General features: G+C 40.9%; 1 protein-coding gene across 2 annotated transcripts in view; it reads left to right on the top strand.

Annotated features, from left to right (window-relative positions):
• The first annotated feature begins 571 nt into the window (after positions 1-571).
• The window catches only part of RNF13 (ring finger protein 13), a 57,104-nt gene continuing 38,446 nt past the window's right edge, over positions 572-19,229 (top strand). The window contains exons 1-4 of one of the 2 annotated variants that reach the window (XM_063132113.1): positions 584-659; positions 8,633-8,760; positions 12,104-12,230; positions 14,676-14,756. In XM_063132113.1, the coding sequence (XP_062988183.1) occupies positions 8,759-8,760; positions 12,104-12,230; positions 14,676-14,756 (210 nt within the window). In that variant the 5' untranslated portion in view covers positions 584-659; positions 8,633-8,758. Of the gene's footprint in view, positions 660-8,632; positions 8,761-12,103; positions 12,231-14,675; positions 14,757-19,229 lie in introns of both variants that reach the window. The other variant, XM_063132114.1, reaches the window with a different exon arrangement.

The raw sequence follows: 19,229 nt of genomic DNA, 5'->3' as shown, positions 1-19,229 counted from the left end.
CTAGCTTAATTTCTAGAAGTTGCTTGTGGCTTAAGACACCGTTTTTCAGCTGGAAGCAGGGCTTCCTAATCCCATATACCTTGAGAGACAAGCAGGATGGTGATTTCCTTGACAAAACACTCTGCACATGCTCAAAAAGCCAGTATTATTGGTTTATATTAAAATACTGCATATAATAAATAATTATACTGCATATACTAATAAGATCCTGAGGATTAAATAATAAAAATAAATAAATCCATATCACTGTGTTCCAGGATTAAACTTCTGGCATCGAAAAAGAGGCTTCGGAGGCAGCTCACCTTAAGCTTAACAGCCTCCCTTTCGTCCCTTCTCCCTGTGCCGCCGCCGCCTCCCTACAGCCGCGTCCTTCTCCCAGGGCCCGCCCCTGGGTAGCCGCGCCTTCCCTCTAGCTCCGCCCATCCCCAGCAGCCATCACGTGCGGGAAGCCGTGCTCAAACAGCGCCCACCCCGCGAGTGGCGGCGGAGCGGGCCAATCCACACCGCCCGCTTCGTCCTCTCCGCCTATGCGAACGCGGCGAGGGTGGGCGGGATTTCCGCAGCTCCTGGGCTGGCTCGCTGACGGGCCGGGAGAGGTCTTGGTTATGGATTCCGCCTGAGGTGGGCTTTAGTCCTTCTGGCTCTTGGCTCCCTTTCAGGTAAGAGGCGGTGAGCCTTCCCGGCCTGGCGCTTTGTGGCTGGGGACCGGCGAAGGCGGGCGACTTCAGGACTCCTCTCATGGGCTGGGGGGGGGGTTCCCTTGAGCCCGTTGTTGGGGGAGCCAACGGATCGGTTGCCTTTAACGGCGTGACCTTGTTGCCGCTTTCCCTCCTCCCACCCGCGTCACTCTCCTCGCTGAACCATCTGGAGGGTGGGGGTCACTGCAAAACGCGGGCTGTGCGCACGTCTGAATAGGCTGAAGGGATGGGTCAGCGTTGCCAGCCCGCGTATCGAGAAGTGTTTGAGTTGGCCACTCTCGCTTCACCTTTCTTTTGCTTTCGTCTCTTTCTTGGCCTCGTTTCCCGTTTTCTTGCGGTTGACGTCGAAACCCGCGAGTAACAATCACGAGTTTCACGACGCTGCTCGACACAGCAGCATTTCCAAAGATCCTCTGATACGCAACCCTTAAATCACTTCCTCGGGATTGCCGAGCTTTCGCAGCGTGTAGGTGGTGGTCTTCTCTTCCTTGTTGTTGTTGCTGTTGCTAAAGGGTCCCGCACGCGGCTGCTGGTGTGGTGCTGGCTGGGTTTGTGATGTAAGGAATGCTTGTCATGACTTGACTTCGTTTTCAGACCTTTTATTGGGTTTAACAGATGCGGGATATTAGGTGTGGACGCACTTCATATATCGTGTCAAGCGGTGGCAAATGAGGCTCGCAGCTGCTCCTGCAATGCTTAGCTGTGTGCAGGCCCGTTGGCTGCCGAGTTCCGTGCTTGCGCTTTCGTCATGCCAAACGGAGAGCAAGTTAAAAATTTAGGGTAAAATCCAACCTCAGCCTTACTTAAAGTAGTTCAATTGGACTGAATGGGACTTGAGTTAATCATGGCTAGCTTACCCTTAATGTAGTTTATTTGTGGCTCCTCGTTTCTTCCCACCCTACATAGCTATTCACGTGTAAAGTTCATTTGTTCTCAGCATTATGGTAGGTACCCAAGAATCTCACACATATGGCTTGATTTCTGGTGCCTGTGACCTGAATCGGTTGTGTGTGCACACACCCAAGGTTAGGGTCTATGAAGTGTGGCTTCAGAGCTGTAAAGTGGTCTACATGAGGCTGCACTTGGTGCCTTTAGGAAGTGCTGGCTGGTGTAAATTGCATCCTAATAAGGAGGTTGAATTGTACTGTAGTGCAGCTGTCCTCAACTTGGTGCTCTAGGGATGTATTGGACTGCAACTCCCATAATTCCCAGCCAGCATAGCCAGTGGCATAGTGTTTGTACTGCCATCCTGTTGTCTGTCAGGCATGACTGAAACTACTAGTTTTGACCTATAGCTTCCTAAATAGCTTGAGGTCAGCTATTACGGAGTGCTTTCTCCTATGTGTTTTTTCAAGAGTAACTGAGAATGTCCTCTTAACAGTACTATTTTATGTACAGTTTGGCAGCAAGGGTATTTAGACTAGTATTTTAGGTGACTGCTCTGGAAGTATCAAATTTCCTCTTTGGAAATTTGGTAAAACCTGAGCCTGTGTATCTTGGCTGAGTCTCCAAGCTTTTTCTGGTCAGGCGCATTTGAAGTGGATAGGGTTATAGCTAAACCAATACATTAGGGTGGTTACTTTTTTTTTTTTTTTTTAAAAAAAGATGCTTAGTTATACTGGGATAACTTGAGTCCTTATTCTGATGTTTATCCTGAGCCTGTGAGATGGGCTTGGTTATTAGGTTCTAATCCTTACTTGGGAGCAGTATCATTGGATTCAGTGGACTAACTTCTGACTAGACAAACATAGGATTGCATTGTGTATGACAAATTTCACCTTGCAATTTTGTTGTTAGAGCCCCATAACCCTTTAACATGCTTTATAAGAGGGTAACTTCTTGTACCGACTACATTGTTACATTACCAGCATAGATGCATGTTACACCAAAATATTGGCCATTCTTTTCTGGGGTGATGAGTTCATTAATTCATTTATTATATGTCTATAACACCCAACAGCCAAATCTCTCTAGGTGGTTCACAGTATGATTAAACACAATCCAAACCCTTTAATGTTCAGAAATTTAAAAATGTTTAAAAACAAGCTAAAACCAATTGACAATAAAACTACCAGGGCCTTCCATTGCTAAGAATCCCACCACCTGATCACTGAAAAAATGTCTACAGACTCTTGTTTTCATGGCATAGTAGATATTATATGTATAGTAGATTTCTCTCTACAACTAGACATTTGTTTTATACTGGAGCCACATCCTAAAAATGTCATTTGGCTATACAATTTTTCTTGGAAATGTTTTTTTAAAATATTTATTATTATTGATTTATAAGTTGCCTAATATTTACTAAGTGCTCTACAAAGGTTACAAACAAGACCTGAATCCCTGCCCTCAGGCTTACAGTAAAATACGTGACAGAAAAGGGAAAAAAGGATAGGGCGGGAAGGGAAATTAGCAAATTTAGAGTACCTGTTCTTAAAAGTTATAATAGTTCTTATAATGATTAGCTTGAATTTAAACACTTCACCTAGGGGAAGAACCAAAACATAGTTGTGCTCTCTGCTGAACTGGTGAAGTAGACTATGCTATCTTAGCTCTTCTGCTGCACATTCCAAATTATAGTAGTTTAATAAGATTTAAACAACAGTAACACTGAATTCACTAGACTCTGAAAGCATTGAAGAAATCAAGCACAGAGTGTTTTTGATTTGCAGTGTCCTACAATTAAATACTTGAAGGTAATAAAAGCACCCATCACAATAAGAATGTAATCAGAATTTAAATCACTTACTTCCTAGATGAGTTTCCAAGCAATTTCAAATTCTAGGCTGTATTTCTATACACATAGAAAAAACTATATAAATTGTTACTCAGTAAAGGAAGGAAGGGTGCTGAGAGACACTGACATTGACCCATTATGTTACAAACAGATGTAGACTGTTGTAGGTATTTATTATTTCACATGATCAGCATGACTAACATTTTTTAAATGTATCTTAGAGTGCAAAAGTCAAGAACTCTTCATTTAAGTTCATTTAATGAAGAACTCTTCCTTCATAAAGAGCCAACATTTTACTTGGTTTTCCCAAGTTTAAGTGGTTGTCAAATTAAGCTTCTGCCTTTGAATACCGTATTTCTTCGATTGTAAGACGCCATCGATTGTAAGACGCACACTAATTTCAGTACCACCAACAGGAAAAAAAAACACCTAAGACACACCTGCGATTCTAAGACGCACCCCATTTTTACAGATATTTATATGGGAAAGAAAGTGCATCTTAGAATCGAAGAAATAGGGTAAGTGTTCTCCCTAAACATAGTGGAGTTATTTTCCTAAACAAGGTGATATTGTTTTGTACTATATGGCTATAGCATGTGGATGGATGTTGCTCGTTAAGTATTGCTGGAATATTGACCAAACCAAGGGGGAATTCCTCCCAACCGTGATCTGAATATTTTCGCACAGGCTCACGGATCTGTGCGAACATATCAACATATCAGGAGTATTATCACTGGTAGGGGAGTTCCAATGTGGGAAAACTATCAGTGGCAGGCAATGAAGGATAAGACAGAAATTGAGAAAAACAAAGGTCAGAGCCAATTATGTAGCCAATGAGATACACAAGAAGAGGAAACATTCTGTGACTGCAATCAGGTATTTAGAGGCTAGATAGTACTTCTGTCGTTGAATCAGGTACCATCGTGAAGCAGGGAATTGGGACATGTTCCTCAGAACAAGGATTCAAGACCAATAGGGCTCCAGGTGACATTCCCTTCTCTTGAGCAATCCACACTACTGCTTTGTTACCTGCTTCCTAGGCAGCTTGAAGCAACTTAGCCTGAATCAGGAGGGTGTGGTGCAGGGGCAGGATTTTTGACTTACCATAACATCACTTGAATAGCAAGTGGCTAGAGGTTGTTCCCTTGCAGGAGTATGTAAGGTATCAGAGATATTGGCAATCATTGCCTCTTGATTGAGAACCTCCATATCTAAGCCCCAAGCAATCTGAAGACTTGTATACTCCTCTGTGTTCAAGGTCAATGATTTCTTGATAATAACAACATTTAGCACTTACGTAATGCTTTTTGTGTGTAAAAAGCACATCACATACATTATCTGCCTGTGCAATACACAAATGGACTTGTAAGGGAAGATAGTCTTATCCCCAAATTTAAGATAGTTAATGACTTATTGAAGGCCACCCAGTGAATTCATGCGTGCTAAAAGACAAACTGGGAACTTGCTCACAATACTCCTACCTAGTGTGATATACCTCTGCAGGCTGTCGGGTCTGGCAGCATCTAAGTAAAACATACAAATGTTTTTTTAAACTGTTGGGTTTTTTTCTTTTTTAGCTAAGATCATTATAGTTCAATGTTGCAAATCACTGTTCAGGGAGTAGTTGCTCTTTCCTTGCTTTTGCCTGTGCTACTTCCACTTTCCCCCTCATCTTCCTCCTATTATTGCTAATTACCTTTCTACTGCTAGATGCCTGGTAGTAGAGGGGAAAGAGATATACGCACAACAGCCACAGCGCTGCACTGTGTTGCTCTCAGTGACACGGTTCGGATGATCAAATTTTGGGTTGTCAGTATATGCATACACTTTGTGCACCAGCATCAGCCCCTTTGGCTCCACTTTGCAAGCAGGAAAAAAAGCCAGCAAGCAACAGTTAACCATAGCTTCCTGTTATGTCTGGACTGGGAAACTATTTAATGGCCTCCAAACAAGCAAGGATCTGAAGCCATGGTTTAAAGTTGGCTTGTTATACTGTTTTTGATGCCAGGTGAAGACCTTTTTATTTTCCCAGTATTTTAACAGTTTATCATCTTAGTCTTTTAACGTTGTTGTTTTAAATCAACTTAATACTCTGAGTTTAAAAAAGCCATAAAGACTTATCTTTTCTGGCAGGCCTACCCAGATGAATTTTAAGATGTTGGATTGTTATTTTAATATTGTATCAGTTGTATATGTTTTTTAATCAGTTTCATGCATTTTATTATATTTTTGAATTTAATGTTTTTCCCTGCCTCAATGCAGAGGGAGAGGCCAGTAAGAAATCATCCATCATCATCATCATCTTCATCTGTATTTTAAATCTGTATAAATCTCTGAATTGCTGCTTAGATTTATCCTGGTTGTACTTTTATATTGTGTTTTTATACTGTGGTTTTTTTTTATACCTTCAGTTATACTTGCTGGTTTTAATTTTTGTGAACTGCCCAGAGAGCTTTGGCTATTGGGCGGTGTAGAAATTTAATAAAATAAATAAATAAAAAGAATAAATAAAAAGAAATTCTACTGTATTGAATAGGACTTTCTCCCTATACATGTGGTTAGGATTACAGTCAAAGATGTTTTAAGCATGATAAATAAATACCTCATTTTGGAAATGTTTTCATTATACAGATAGACATGGTAGGTAATTGTGGGTTAATTAACTCAATATTAGCCACAGCGTGTGCAGACTGTATGCCGCCACTGTTTTGAATATGCAACCTCCAATCAACAGCAGGAATTGCGGCCAGTCATGTGAACTTGGCCATTCTGGGTTTATTGAAGGTTAAACAATCCACAACGAACTACCAGTTAAGGGATAAGTGTGGGTTATTTAATCCTTCATTAATCCAGGATTGCTGGGTTCACATGATATGCCACACATCCAATCACCCCCGATGGGAGGTTGCATCAGGGCTGATTAATTTACCCACAATAAGCTGCCGTGTCATGTGAACCAGCCTATTTATTTTTTAAGAAGCTAGGCTTCTTAAGTCTGCCCAGGGAATGGCAAAAAGATGTGGGTGGTGGTCTTACTTTCCTGGTAAGAGCTTTTTATCAGTTATTTAGCAAACATCTTTGAGAGCAGGTTCATTCATCTGGTTAGAGTAAGCTGATATTTCAGTTGCCGTGAGCATATCCTAATGCAATTTGTAGTGCACAGGCTTGGTCTGATCTAGTTTCAGAAGAGGCCTGTCTGATGAGTAAGTATCAGAGCTGCCTGGCCTTCTATATGGGGCACGCATATTATAGTTGTATTCTTTGCTTTGCCTTAGGGAAAGGTGTATAGAGAAGCAGGAAGTTGTCACACCCCTATATTACGAGGCTGGGAGAAATAATGCCCCTAGTTTTACAAGATTGCACAGTGTTCCTTCCTCTGAGACATATAAGAACTTCCTTTGTGTGGTAAAATTAGGTGTGATGGAGTTTTATATTCCAATGGTGGATGGCCAAAGGCAAAAATGGTGGAGCCAAAAATACCAGTATATTTTAGCTTAAAGAACATAAGACCATGCTGGATCAGACCAAGGGTCCATCTAGTCCAGTACTCTGTTCACACAATAAAACTCTTCTGCCAGTAACTAAGCCTTAAGAGAGATGTTTCAAGCTTTTGAAAAGTGGGGAGAAAGAGAGAGATGCACAAAAGCCAGGGAAGAGCATGGCCATCTGTAGAACCACAGACTGCCAGATTTGGCCCCTGGGCCTGAGGTTCTGCACCCCTGCTCTTAGTATAGACAGTCTCCAAAAATGGTACAGGAGCTAGCCACATCACTTTATAGCATACTAGTCTACAAGTTTTGTTTAGTTTTCATTAAAAATCTAATGTAAAATTTAAATTAGGTAGGGAACCTGGTGAACACTAATACAGGTACCCTAAAGCACATATACTCCCCTGGTTTGCCTCTGCATGTTTTTACCTCCATTTCATAAGTGCGGCAAGCGTTCCTCTGTTTTACGATAGTTGCTATACTGGTGAAATCTCTTTTCACTTGTTTGTTCTGCTGCTGCTATTGCGCCTGCCCTGCCCCGCGTCTTCTCCTTCCCCCTCCAGTTCATTGGTTCTTGTCATTGATGGACATTGTGATCAAGTGGCAGCCTTCCCTTCTTACTCATTGGAGTGCCAACTTTGTGTTCCTTTTGGTGCCTCCTGAAAACATCATTGTTCCAGGAAGATTCTACATGTCAACTGTCTTTTGTATAGAAATGAATTGTTCTGCGATTCAAGCTCATCTGACTTGTGGTTTTCCTTCTCATGTGCTTCCTCAAGTTTCAGAACCTTCTGAGGCTTAGCAGTTTTATGGGACTTCATATATTTATTTATTTATAATATAAAGTGGAATAATTAAGTTAATGACTTTGCTTGTGTTAAGCATTAGATGGTACTGTCTAGCAACATTTTCCCTTACATTACTGTCACTGGACTAGGGGGACGACTTAAAGATTCAGAAAACTAATCTATAGAAGAATGTGAAAAGAAGGGCAGGAGGTGGGTCGTGTTTTGGGACTCCTTTCAGAATATCATTTAAGCTGTTCCAGAGTCAACAGGGGTTTTAAAAAGGTAACATTTGATAGTAGTTGTCTGTCAAAGTGAAGAAGCTACTCCTACTTTTAACTGAGAAATTTGCCACAGTATAAGAAGAACTAGGGTGATTGGATGACTGAGCATTTGACTTGCGGGTAAGTGATGATTACTTCAGGATGAGAATATCCATTAAGGATGTCATCCTATGCATATTTAGACAGAAATAAGTCCTACAGCTCCCAGGATCCCCCAGCCAGCCATGCAGACTGGGGATCGCTGGGAGTTGTAGGATTTATTTTTTGTCTAAGCTTTTATAGGGTTGCACTCTAAGCTGCTGCTAGTTAGTAAGCTTAAGGGGGGATGAAATTTGGAAAGATAAGCTAAGTTTAGATGGACCAATTCATTCCAATCCAGGCAGGTTCCGATACTCATGATGACGACTGGGATTGTGGCCTTGGTAGCCATGGGCAATAATTTCCTCAGGAGTGCAAACGTGGGAGTAAAGATGTCCACCCAACATTTGGATTAATTGTAGCTTAAACTCCTGTAGCTTACAACCAACCAGTGCTTGTCTATATAGCTGCTTTTATTCCAGTGTTCTGCCCTGTCTATGTGATTAAAAACTCCCCAAGGGCAAGTTCAGTCTTCTGAGATGGAGTTTTTTTTTCCCTACAGTCAGTATAGCTGGACTGCCAGTGTGTGACCAGAATAAGAAGCTTCAACAGATGGGAAAGACTGATTCCTTGCTTTCAAAATCCAGGGGGTGGAGAAAGGGAAAAGAATCAAATATTGATCGCTCAAATGTATGTATAATGTGTGCTTTGGACACTGTAGCCCTGTGGGTAGACAATGCAACTGTAGATGTCTGGCCTGCAGCTTGCTTTTGAAACCTCTTGAAAAAAGTTAATGAATGAGAGCCAAAAAAAAAAAACCCAAAAAAGAGGGAGGGGGGGAGTCAGTATTGCTATTACCTGCTTTCAGTAAGACTGAATAGTCATAACTATTAATTATTAAAATCTACTAAAACTCCCCAATTGGCATCTCTTATTATGTGGCTAGCTGGGCAGTATTGGGTGAAGAGACCATTGCAGTGTTACAGAATTCTTTTTAAAATCAGGAGAAGGTGATTATTTCGCCATGGTTCCTCCCGCCCCCCCCCCCCCCCATAATTAGATGGAAGTGTATTTTCGTTCAGAGAGGGTTTTTCCTAAAACACCAAATGCACACCTGTGGCTCTTCACCAGAAGAAGAGCAGTAGTGGTGGGCAAGTTGTTGTCTTCTGGAAGCTGTGAAAAGGTGGGGGACCCCATATCTTTACTTTTTGGAGTTTTGCTGGAGTCTTGGGGACTGGGGGAAAGGATGACACTGACAAGTGTCAGTTCAACACTTAAAAGTGAGAGAATTACATTACCAAATGGAAGATACTGTCCCCTCCCATTTTTGGTGCACTTACTATGTTAGTCTCGCTTCACCCCACCCCACTTTCAGGGTTTTTGAACTGTGCTACTGAGTCCTTTTCTCTTACAATTTTCTCTCCCCCACCCTGTGTGCACGAATTAGTCTATATGCAGCCTTATCTTGTCAATTTCCTTGTATGTGAGGCTTCAGTTGCATACAAGCACATTGATGAAGCAAGAATACACATACTGGACAGGCAAAAGTGCAGTCTTGTGCATTTGTGAAAGAATGGGAAAATAACAATAAAATTGCAAACACATTTGCATGATTCCCGAAGCACACACCCACACACCCAAAAGGTGACAAACAATTGAAGAAGGGAGCTGGCCGGGACAAGGAGACAAGATGAATTCTGCTGCAAAGGCACCTGGGATATGTGCTAGAGCTGGCTGGAGGACTGAAGGGGAAGGAAGGGGAGAACAAGCCATAGCACAGCCAATTGCCTGTCCAGGGTACCATAGGTTGTTCAGCAAACAACCAAACTACTGTGGCTTATTTGTAAGGTGCCTTAATGTGAACTGCGAACTCACCCTCTACATCAGCCACACTCCAGTTAGGCAAGAGTATTTGGATGTAGTCCCTGAATAGTGCTAAATTTACTATTGGCTTGCATGTGACTGCCTCTGTGCATGGCACCAGTGGCTGGAAGTTAGTGCAAGACACAGTTGCCACACTGTGTATAGTCATGAGAATTGAAATGGAGTTCATTCATGATTTCGACCTCAAAATGTTTTGTAAACTAAAATTTAGGATGGACCATCTATCCCATTGCAGTTTGTCTCTCAGACGTTTTCAGCTTTGCTGTTTGCTGCAGGCCGACCAGCTTTAGTTCAGTTCCGCAGTGATTTGTGGTAATGTGGACAGTGTACAAATCTTAGGTAGTGAAGCAGATGGTAGCAGAGCACTGCAATTTCTTGAAGCTTCAGTGATTCTATTACCATGAGTAGATTTCTTTTAATAAAGCAATATTCAGAAGACTGAAGCCATTAGTCTATATGAAAGCAGAAGGGTGGTGAAGTGTATATCATTTGACTGTTAAGTGCCATGATAAACTTAGTTTACAAGCCAGTTTGCATAGAGAGCAGTTGGCTTGCCTATCTGCAAAAGCTGGTTTGTTATAACTTCTTTAGGAATCCTAAGCAAAAGAAACACACACACACCTTGCAGGAGTTGAAATTCTAAATGATTGATTATTGCATCTTAATAAAATGAAATATTTATTTCAACATATTTTTGGCTGACTCTCTTTTTATGGCCTTGTTTCTATATTTTATGGCCTTGTTTCTACTCACTGTGAAGCTCATTCTTATCAAAACATTCAGCTTTTTCCCTGTGTTGTCATTTGGCTTGGTATTTGCATTAATTGAAAAGGAGAGAATGGTGCTACTCTGTGTGCAGTTTATTTAATTATTTATTTATTAGATGTTTATACTGCCCAATTGAAAAATGCCCTTGGAATGGTTTACAATAATAAAACAAAACAACAACGATAACAATAAAGCAACAAAAATAATAACACAATATATATAGCATTTAAAACATTGAGGAGCAAGCAGTAAAATTAATAATCAAGCCACAGTTTAAAGATTAAATGTCTGCTTAAAAAGGAAGGTGTTACCCTAAATACAATGAAGATGCCAGGTGGATCTCCCTCAGTAGGACATTCCACAGACAGGAGGGTCACGACAGATAAGGCTTTTTCCTTGGTAGCCACCCATCACACCATTGTCCTTGTACCCACCCTTAATGTGATGGAGCAATCCTATGTGGATCCACAGGTCAGGTAGTGTGTGGAATGAGAGCGAGGAGGATGCGGAATGTGGCAGCTCACACTCCCTGAGCATTTCATCAACACAAATCTATGTGCCTGACATATTGTTGTAAATAAGACTTTAACAGAAGGGCTTCAAATAATAATTAGCCAGAAAGGTAATTTTGCTCTATTTGCCTTCCATAGGACGAGGTTAAATTTTAATAAGTCTGTGTTGCAATGCTTCTTATGAATTCATTGCAACACTACCACATGTGAATGATTCAATGTACACAATCCCACTGCTATGTCTGCATGTGAAGGATTAGGGGTCCTTATGGTCTCATTAATAACACTGCAATAAATGTACTTGCTTTGCTTATCCCTACATTTCTGCTGCTGTCGTCCAATTCTTAAATATCCCAATAGCTGGATATAAGTATTAGCAGGGGTGCAGAACTCCTGGCCTGTGGGCCTAATATGGCACAAAGGGCACCCTAATTTGGCTTGTGCGACCTCTTGGGATTCCTTCAGGGGGCAGCGCTTAGGCTCAAAGCCCCACCCCCTTGGAGGAAGCCCCTCGGAGGGCATACCACTTTTGGCTCTGACTGGAGATAGTGGAAGGGATGTCCCATGGCAAGGATTAGCACTCACCCACATGTGGGGAACAGCAGCTGCCTTTCCCAATGTGTGGGTGAGTCCGGCCGCCTCTCATCCCTGCTGTTACCTCCGATCTTGGGACTCACTCTAGGCATAAGACAAACAGATTGATAAAATAAATATATTTATTTAAAACTTGATTTACATTGTAATAGATTGCATTTTGTAACTAGCTGTGCTCAAGCCACTTTATGCACTGTGGTGGCTATATATATCTATTACATCAGGGTGGGAATTCATGTTGCATGTCCTAACTTCCTTTTGTTTTTTTCTTGCAGGAATTTAATTAAAATGCTGCTGTCAATAGGAATGTTAATGCTGTCTGCCACTCAGATTTACACCATTCTCACAGTTCAGCTGTTTGCTTTCTTAAACCTGTTGCCTGTGGAGGCAGACATCTTAGCAGTAAGTGTTGTAAAAAAACTTGTGCCTGTGTATAAAATATTCCTAAAGAAATGGGATTGTCAAAGGGAATTCAACAAAGAGACCTGGTTCGCACAATCACTGCAGCCTACCATGGCTTATTTAAGGCACAGTGGGTTGTAGTGCCTATGCCAACCAGGTTGCTGATTTATGCCCCTGTCGCAGCTTCATATGTCATCTGAACCCAGCAAGGGTGGCTTTTTGGTTGGTTAACAAACCATCTCACAGCTCAATAATAATAATAATAATAATAATAATAATAATAATAATAATAATAATATTTCTTACCCGCCACTCCCTTTGGATCGAGGCGGGGAACAACATTAGTACAGGAATCAATACATCTTAAAAATTATTGATTTTACATTGATCTGGATAGGCCTGCGGGAAAAGGCTAGTCTTTAAAGCTGCCTTAAAATCACAGAGAGAGTTAATTTTACGAATCTCCCCCGGCAGGCCATTCCACAATCCGGGGGTGACAGAAGAAAAGGTCCTCTGGGAAACTGATGTCAGCCTAGTCTTGGCTGACTGAAGTAAGTTCTCCCCAGAGGACCTGAGTGTGTGGGGTGGACTGTATGGGAGAAGGCGATCCCGCAGGTAACCTGGACCCAAACCATTTAGGGCTTTAAAGGTAATGACCAACACTTTGTACTTTGCCCGGAAACTAATTAGCAACCAGTGGAGTGATTTTAATGTTGGGGTTCTGAGTTGTTTGTTAACGACCCCAAAAAGCCACTCTCACTGGGTTCAGATGTCACAAGAAGCCACACCTGGCAAGGGTAATTGGAGAAATGAGCTGACCTGTCACACATGGGTTTGGTTAACAAGCCACTGTGGCTTATTAACCACCCTTGTGTCATACAAACAGGGCCAGAATTTTGTGGCACTGTAAAGACTAACAAATATATTTATTCTGGCATAAGCTTTTGTGGACACTGTCCACTTCATCAATTACATCTTTAAGGGCCCTCAACACTCTCCATTGTTTGCTGCCACAGACTAACATGGCTACCCCTCTGGAAATCGTCAAAGGAAATTGGCGCTCAACCCTTTAAAATTAACTGCATACAAATATCATTTCCTAAGCTTTTTTAAAAACAACAACAACTCAGCTGGCTTTTAGGCAGCAAACCGGGATGGCAATTAATCTTAGGCATGTTTTAATTACCATGGATGATTGCCCATTTATGGTGGAAAGGCGGGGTATAAATTAAATAAATAATACATAAATTAGGCAACAGTTAATTTCCTTCCCTGTACAAAAAGTCTACTCTAGGTTCTCCTTTCACCTCCTGGTCTCTGATGCACCCTGTATTAATGGCAAGGTTTCATTGCCACAAATGCATTACAATGTAAGATCTCAACTGTTTCTAGTTTTATTTCTCCAGATTGTGGGTTTTCTCCCCTGCAAAATCTTGAAAGCATCATACATAATTTTAATCTCACTTGACTGGATTATAAATCACTCTTCATTTCCTATGGTCAGAAGCAGTGGAAAGAACACATGGAACAAATGACTCCGGATTGCACAACTTTACATCTGTTCCATAATTCTTACATGTGTAGATTCTGAACTTCATAAAAAAGGAAACATTTTACAACTTTTCTGAATTTAAAAATTGATGGGCTGAGGAGATGTAAACATCTGTCCTAAGAATGAAAAACAAAACACACTTTGCCTGTCTGATGCATTTCAAAATTTTAAAATCAGAAGTGTCTTGGTTTTACTTCCTAACAGTTTCCAGCAGGGTAGCTGTGTTGGTCTGTTGCAGTAAAACCAACTAAGGGTAAAATCTTATACCTGACAGAAAAAAGTCCTATAACTCTTGGGAAAAAAATCCTACAATATGCCAGGAGTTGTAGGACTTTTTCCTGTCTGAACATGCATAGGATTGTGTCCTTAGACTCTTATGGCACCTTAAAAACACTTACAATTGTACTATGGCATAAGCTTTTGTGGACTAATCTTTAATGTGCCAGAGATTTTTCCCCCTACCTGGGTTCACTTTTTCTCCCCCCAGTGGAAGCAGACTTTATGGTGAAATTTTAGAAGGAATGAAAGTATTTTCTAACAGTTGTATAGAAGTGTGCTGATCACAAGGTACCATTTCCTACTTGGATTAGGAAAACAAAGGGGAGAAACTTGAGGGTTTAAATATAGATGAGCCGTGTAAAAGTTGAAACTGAAATGAATTGGTAGGTGCATAAAGGTGCTGGGCTTGGTCTGTTTGGTCCTTTGAGCATAAGGTGGGGCATACAATAGAACTTTCTTGACTTCAGGAGGAAGAGTCTAAAGTGTAGCTTTCAGGAATTGAATATTGTTGAACTCAGGAGTGTGCTATAATTTATCAGTTGTGTACAAATGGTTTTATGAGCCCCTTGTCAACTAGCACGTAATATATGGTTTCATATTTCTTTTGCATTTAGTTTAATTTTGAAAATGCAACACAGACATTTGATGACCTGCCAGCAAGGTTTGGCTACAGGCTGCCAACAGAAGGCTTGAAGGTAAGAAGCAGCAGCAACTAACAGAATGGGAATAAATACCAATTTAATTTGGCACTTTGTGAAGGCTTAATGTAAATCTTTTTCTTTCATGAAGGTATTAAATACATAGAGATGGTTCAGACTAAATCCGCTGAAAGAAATTTAGTCACCACTGTGGTTGGGGAAAGCTAGACAGAATTTCTGTCAAGCTCACAACTTCTAAGGTATAAAGCCCCTATCAGGGCAGGGTGGTAGTGGAGGTGGTATCTCTAGGTTATAGTTTACCTGTGTTTTGATTCCATATGATTTCTCTTAAAATAGATTCACATATTTAGAATTTCCTGGGTGGATTAGGAAAGCAATCTGTTGCCCCAGCTGGAGATCTTTTTTAAATTCTCACCCTCACACTTTCTTCATGCGTTGTATCTCATATTTGTGCCTTGTATGGGAATCCATCTTCAAAAAGCACTTCTGTAAAACTGGAGAAGTGTAGTAAGTCCTCTGACACCCCTTAAAAGCTGTAATCTACAAAGAGGGATAAGGGCTGATCCACTTGATCCAGATTTTTTTGAAAACTCATATGCACAGTGGAGTGCAGACAAATGTCTTTCCATAATGTGTTCATTGGACAGTATGTGCTGATGTCAGTATATCCAATTGCAATGATCATATGTCAAAAAACAGTATAAAAATTGGGCAGTATTTGGATATATGGCATGTAGGCATTGACATTTGTGCTTCATAAGCATATGGCATTCTAGAAGCATGAAATTGCTTAAGAGCCCTTGAATTACTCCAGAAGTCCAGAATCAGCTTAATACATGCAGACCTCTTTGCATTTGCACCACTACCATCAGGTCTATAAACACATTCTAATCTGTAGAAGTGTGAATCCTTGCAGGCAATACAATAATGTTCTTGCTAGGCTGCAGGCAGCTTGAAAGCCATGTTTTTCAGCTATATTCAAAAACTCTTATTTAGTATTGCAGAACAGATCTATATGTTCAGGAAAGCAGTTGGTACAGCCCTTTTTGAGACCATCCATGGTTTCTCCATATAGGAAATTGGGAGCAGGTTTAGGCTAAGAAGGTTAGGCTAGAATCCATCTCCCTGATGTGCTGGTTTTTCCACATCAGTCACATTTTGATGAGGCTTCCCTATCCACAGATCACTTTCCCCTATTCAGTTATTAAATAAATAAAATAAAGTATTATTTCCCACTTGCATTCTAAGGGGTGCATGTCTAGGAGGGCTGTGCCACATATTTTTTCTGAATGAGTAATTGGTTCCAAGACTAAATTCATTGAGTTCACCATTTGACAAAGGGATCATAGCGGAATAACGGTATTATGCAATATGAAGAACACAAGGCAGGGACATAGAGGTCAGCTTCACAAGAAAAAAACTATGCCTTGTTGGGGCCCTGTGGGACCAAGCCTACTGTCTTGAGACTGTTCACTGCCTCTGTGTTGTTCAATTTACAAAACAATCCAGCAATGCCCCTTTCCTGGATTGTTTGCTGCAACATCCAATCATGGCAATCTGGGTTGTTGAGAAGGAAATAATCCCTCCGGTATCAGAGGCAGTAAGCCAGTATACACTACGTTGTTGGGGAACATGGGTGGGAGGGTGCTGTTGCACCATGTCCTACTTATGGTTCCCTGGTCGACAGCTGGTTGGCCTCTGTGTGAACAGAGTGCTGGACTAGATGGACCCTTGGTTTGATCTTGCATGGCTCTTCTTATGTTCTTAACTCATGGTTTGTTGTTGGATTAAACCCCTGGGTTGTTTCTTCCTCAACAACCTAGAACACTGGGTTCGGACATTGCAGCAAACAACACAGGAAAAAGGCATTCCTGGGTTGTCTTGTAAATTGGAAACAAAGTGGTGAGTAGTTGTGAGTGTGACCAAATCTGTCAGATCTAGGATGATTGGTCCCATCAAACCTGGGATCTGAAAAGAGTTGGAGTAATGAGGTGGCACACAAGAGCTCTTCTAACCTTAAATTGCTTTATTGATTACACCAATAGCATATATAGAGTTTGTACTTCAAATCACAGGTATCCTATACAAATGGAGTTTGGTACCTATCCAATCATACCACTCACTGCAATAGGAGGCCAGCAATACTCATGGAGACTTTGCTTCAGAAGTTGCTTCAGAAGGTTTCATGATGCACACCTTCCTGATGTTATGAGTACTCCAATTTGGAATATTCTGAGACCTACTCTTATATCGATTAGCCCAACATCACTGCATTATTTCCCAGATGGTTTGGCCATTGACCCATATCCATTAATCCAGAGTCACTGTATTGCCTCACAGATGTTTAGCTTTCAACTCCCAATCAACAGACTGTCTTACTGCTGAGGGTGCACTGTTCTGGAGTGAGCTGGCCTATTTGTTATTCCACAGGATGTTACAATTGCTACTTTGAGCTGTTGTCCTACAGGATGCTGTAACTGTTGACACTGCAATTGCTGATCTCCGACTGTAAAGGCCTTTTCATCCAGTTTTCAGAAGTGCTTATGACATGATTTTGGAGATCACCAATGCGATGCTTAGTCTCACATGAGACAATGTGCTTGTTTGTGGTCCTGACAATCTGTGGGTTAAACAACCATAGGTGGTTGTTACATGCAAACTGGGTAAGAGGGAAGAAAAGATAGAAAAAGATGAGCCTTTTCAGTCCAAACTATCCCCCTTGCCAAGCTTTACTAAAGAAGGTTTTCTTTGTGTTATGTCTGTATCATCTTCAACCTCTTCCTTTCCTTCAAAATATCCTTTATTTTTTTTAAAAAAATAATAATCCCCAGTTTGCTTCCTGTATACTTCCATGTATTGGCTCTTGACCTTGTATTTCCTATTCCTTCTTCAAGGATATCTAATTTAAAGCTCCCTCCAGTTATGTGTTTCCTATTATCCAAGAAAGTGGTTTGCTAGTTGGAGAAAGAGTACCAACAGAAACCTAGATATAAATTTATTTTTTTATTTTATTACATTTATATACCACCCCATAGCTGAAGCTCTCTGGACGGTTTACAAAAGTTAAAAACAATGAACATTAAAAACAGATATACAAAAATTTAAAATCATCAAAGGCATAAAAACAATATCTATTTAAAAACAATATTGATTTAAAACCTTTATAAAGGGAATGAGGAATGCTTACTCTTTACAGCTAAGTTAATATAGAACTATCCAGACTTCTCTGGATAAGCATGACTCAAACTAGAATTATATCAAGAATTTCCAGTTGCAAGAGAGTATCGGAAAGACTTTGGGTCAAGTGAACAAAGATCAGTACTACAAGGAAAATGGCACTCAAGGAGGCTGTATGTGATGTATCAGAGACTCTAATGAAGGAAGCTTTAATGGCTGGTATTGAGTTATATTTGACACCTATATGAAGTTGCCATATTGAGTTGGACCATTGGTCTGTCTGTCCAGTACTATATTCTTACTATCAAGAGCTCTTCAAAACCTCAGATGGGGATCTTTCCCGATTTTGTTTCCTTTTAAGTTTGGATGTTTGGGATTGAGCCAGGGATGAACCTTCTGCTTCGCCACAGAGCTGTGGGACTTCCCCATTTATTTCTCCTCTTCACAACCCTTTTCTCCAATAAATACATTTGAGGAGTTGTCCTAATACAACTGATTAATTCTGGCAAACAATAGGTTTCTGGGCAAGGAACCGAGTTTAGCCCAATCTAAAATGAATGTGTCTCTTTCTATTGACGCCACAAGTTTTACGGCTTATGCTGCAATCCCAAGCACACCAGTTTGGGAGTAAGCTCCCCTGAACTTAGTGCAATTGAATCCTGAGAAAACCTGCATGTGTTTGGCCTTTTAGTAAATGATTGCACTTCTTCTCATAATACATCTGATATGCAACTATTTCTCAATACTGAGGCTTGGATAAGCTATCATTTACTGCGGCAGCATGAACTTTAAAACAACCATGTTTGAAGATTCTGCCTGAAAAGAACCTTAGCATAAATAATCAGGCTGTAACAGACCATATATTAATGCATGCTTGAAGTTCTTACCTTGTTTATAGTTCTGCATTCATTTCACAAAAGTTGTAAACTTGAAATGGCCCAACATCCCTGATACTTCTTCTGCCTTGATTGCCTGAGGCAGAAACCTTGCAATGACTCCCATACTCTGGCAGTAACGTCTTGAGCATTCAAACCGTGCTCTGCAAGGTTTACAGTCTGCTACCAAAGGAAGTGTGGGGTATTCTCTGTTAGTCGAATATAAAAGGCTTCTGCAGTTTGGGGGCTCTCTTTAGTTTGGCACTCTCTGGTGATGCAGCCTTGTCCAGGAGAAGTGAGTGAGTTGTCCCTTGAGGTTTTGGGCTGATTTTTAACAGTTGAAATAAGTTGAAGGATGCTTTCCTTGCCTTAATGCCTTCATCCTGCCACATCCTGGATACTTACAAAATGCTTTTGTAGAGGCCCTTAGGCTATTGGATTTGGTAGGATAATCACA

The sequence above is a fragment of the Elgaria multicarinata genome, chromosome 8, assembly GCF_023053635.1.
Source record: "Elgaria multicarinata webbii isolate HBS135686 ecotype San Diego chromosome 8, rElgMul1.1.pri, whole genome shotgun sequence".
NCBI classification, from domain to species: Eukaryota; Metazoa; Chordata; class Lepidosauria; order Squamata; family Anguidae; genus Elgaria; species Elgaria multicarinata.
The sequence above is the reverse complement of the archived record's forward strand: the minus strand, read 5'-3'. Positions and strand labels throughout refer to the sequence as shown.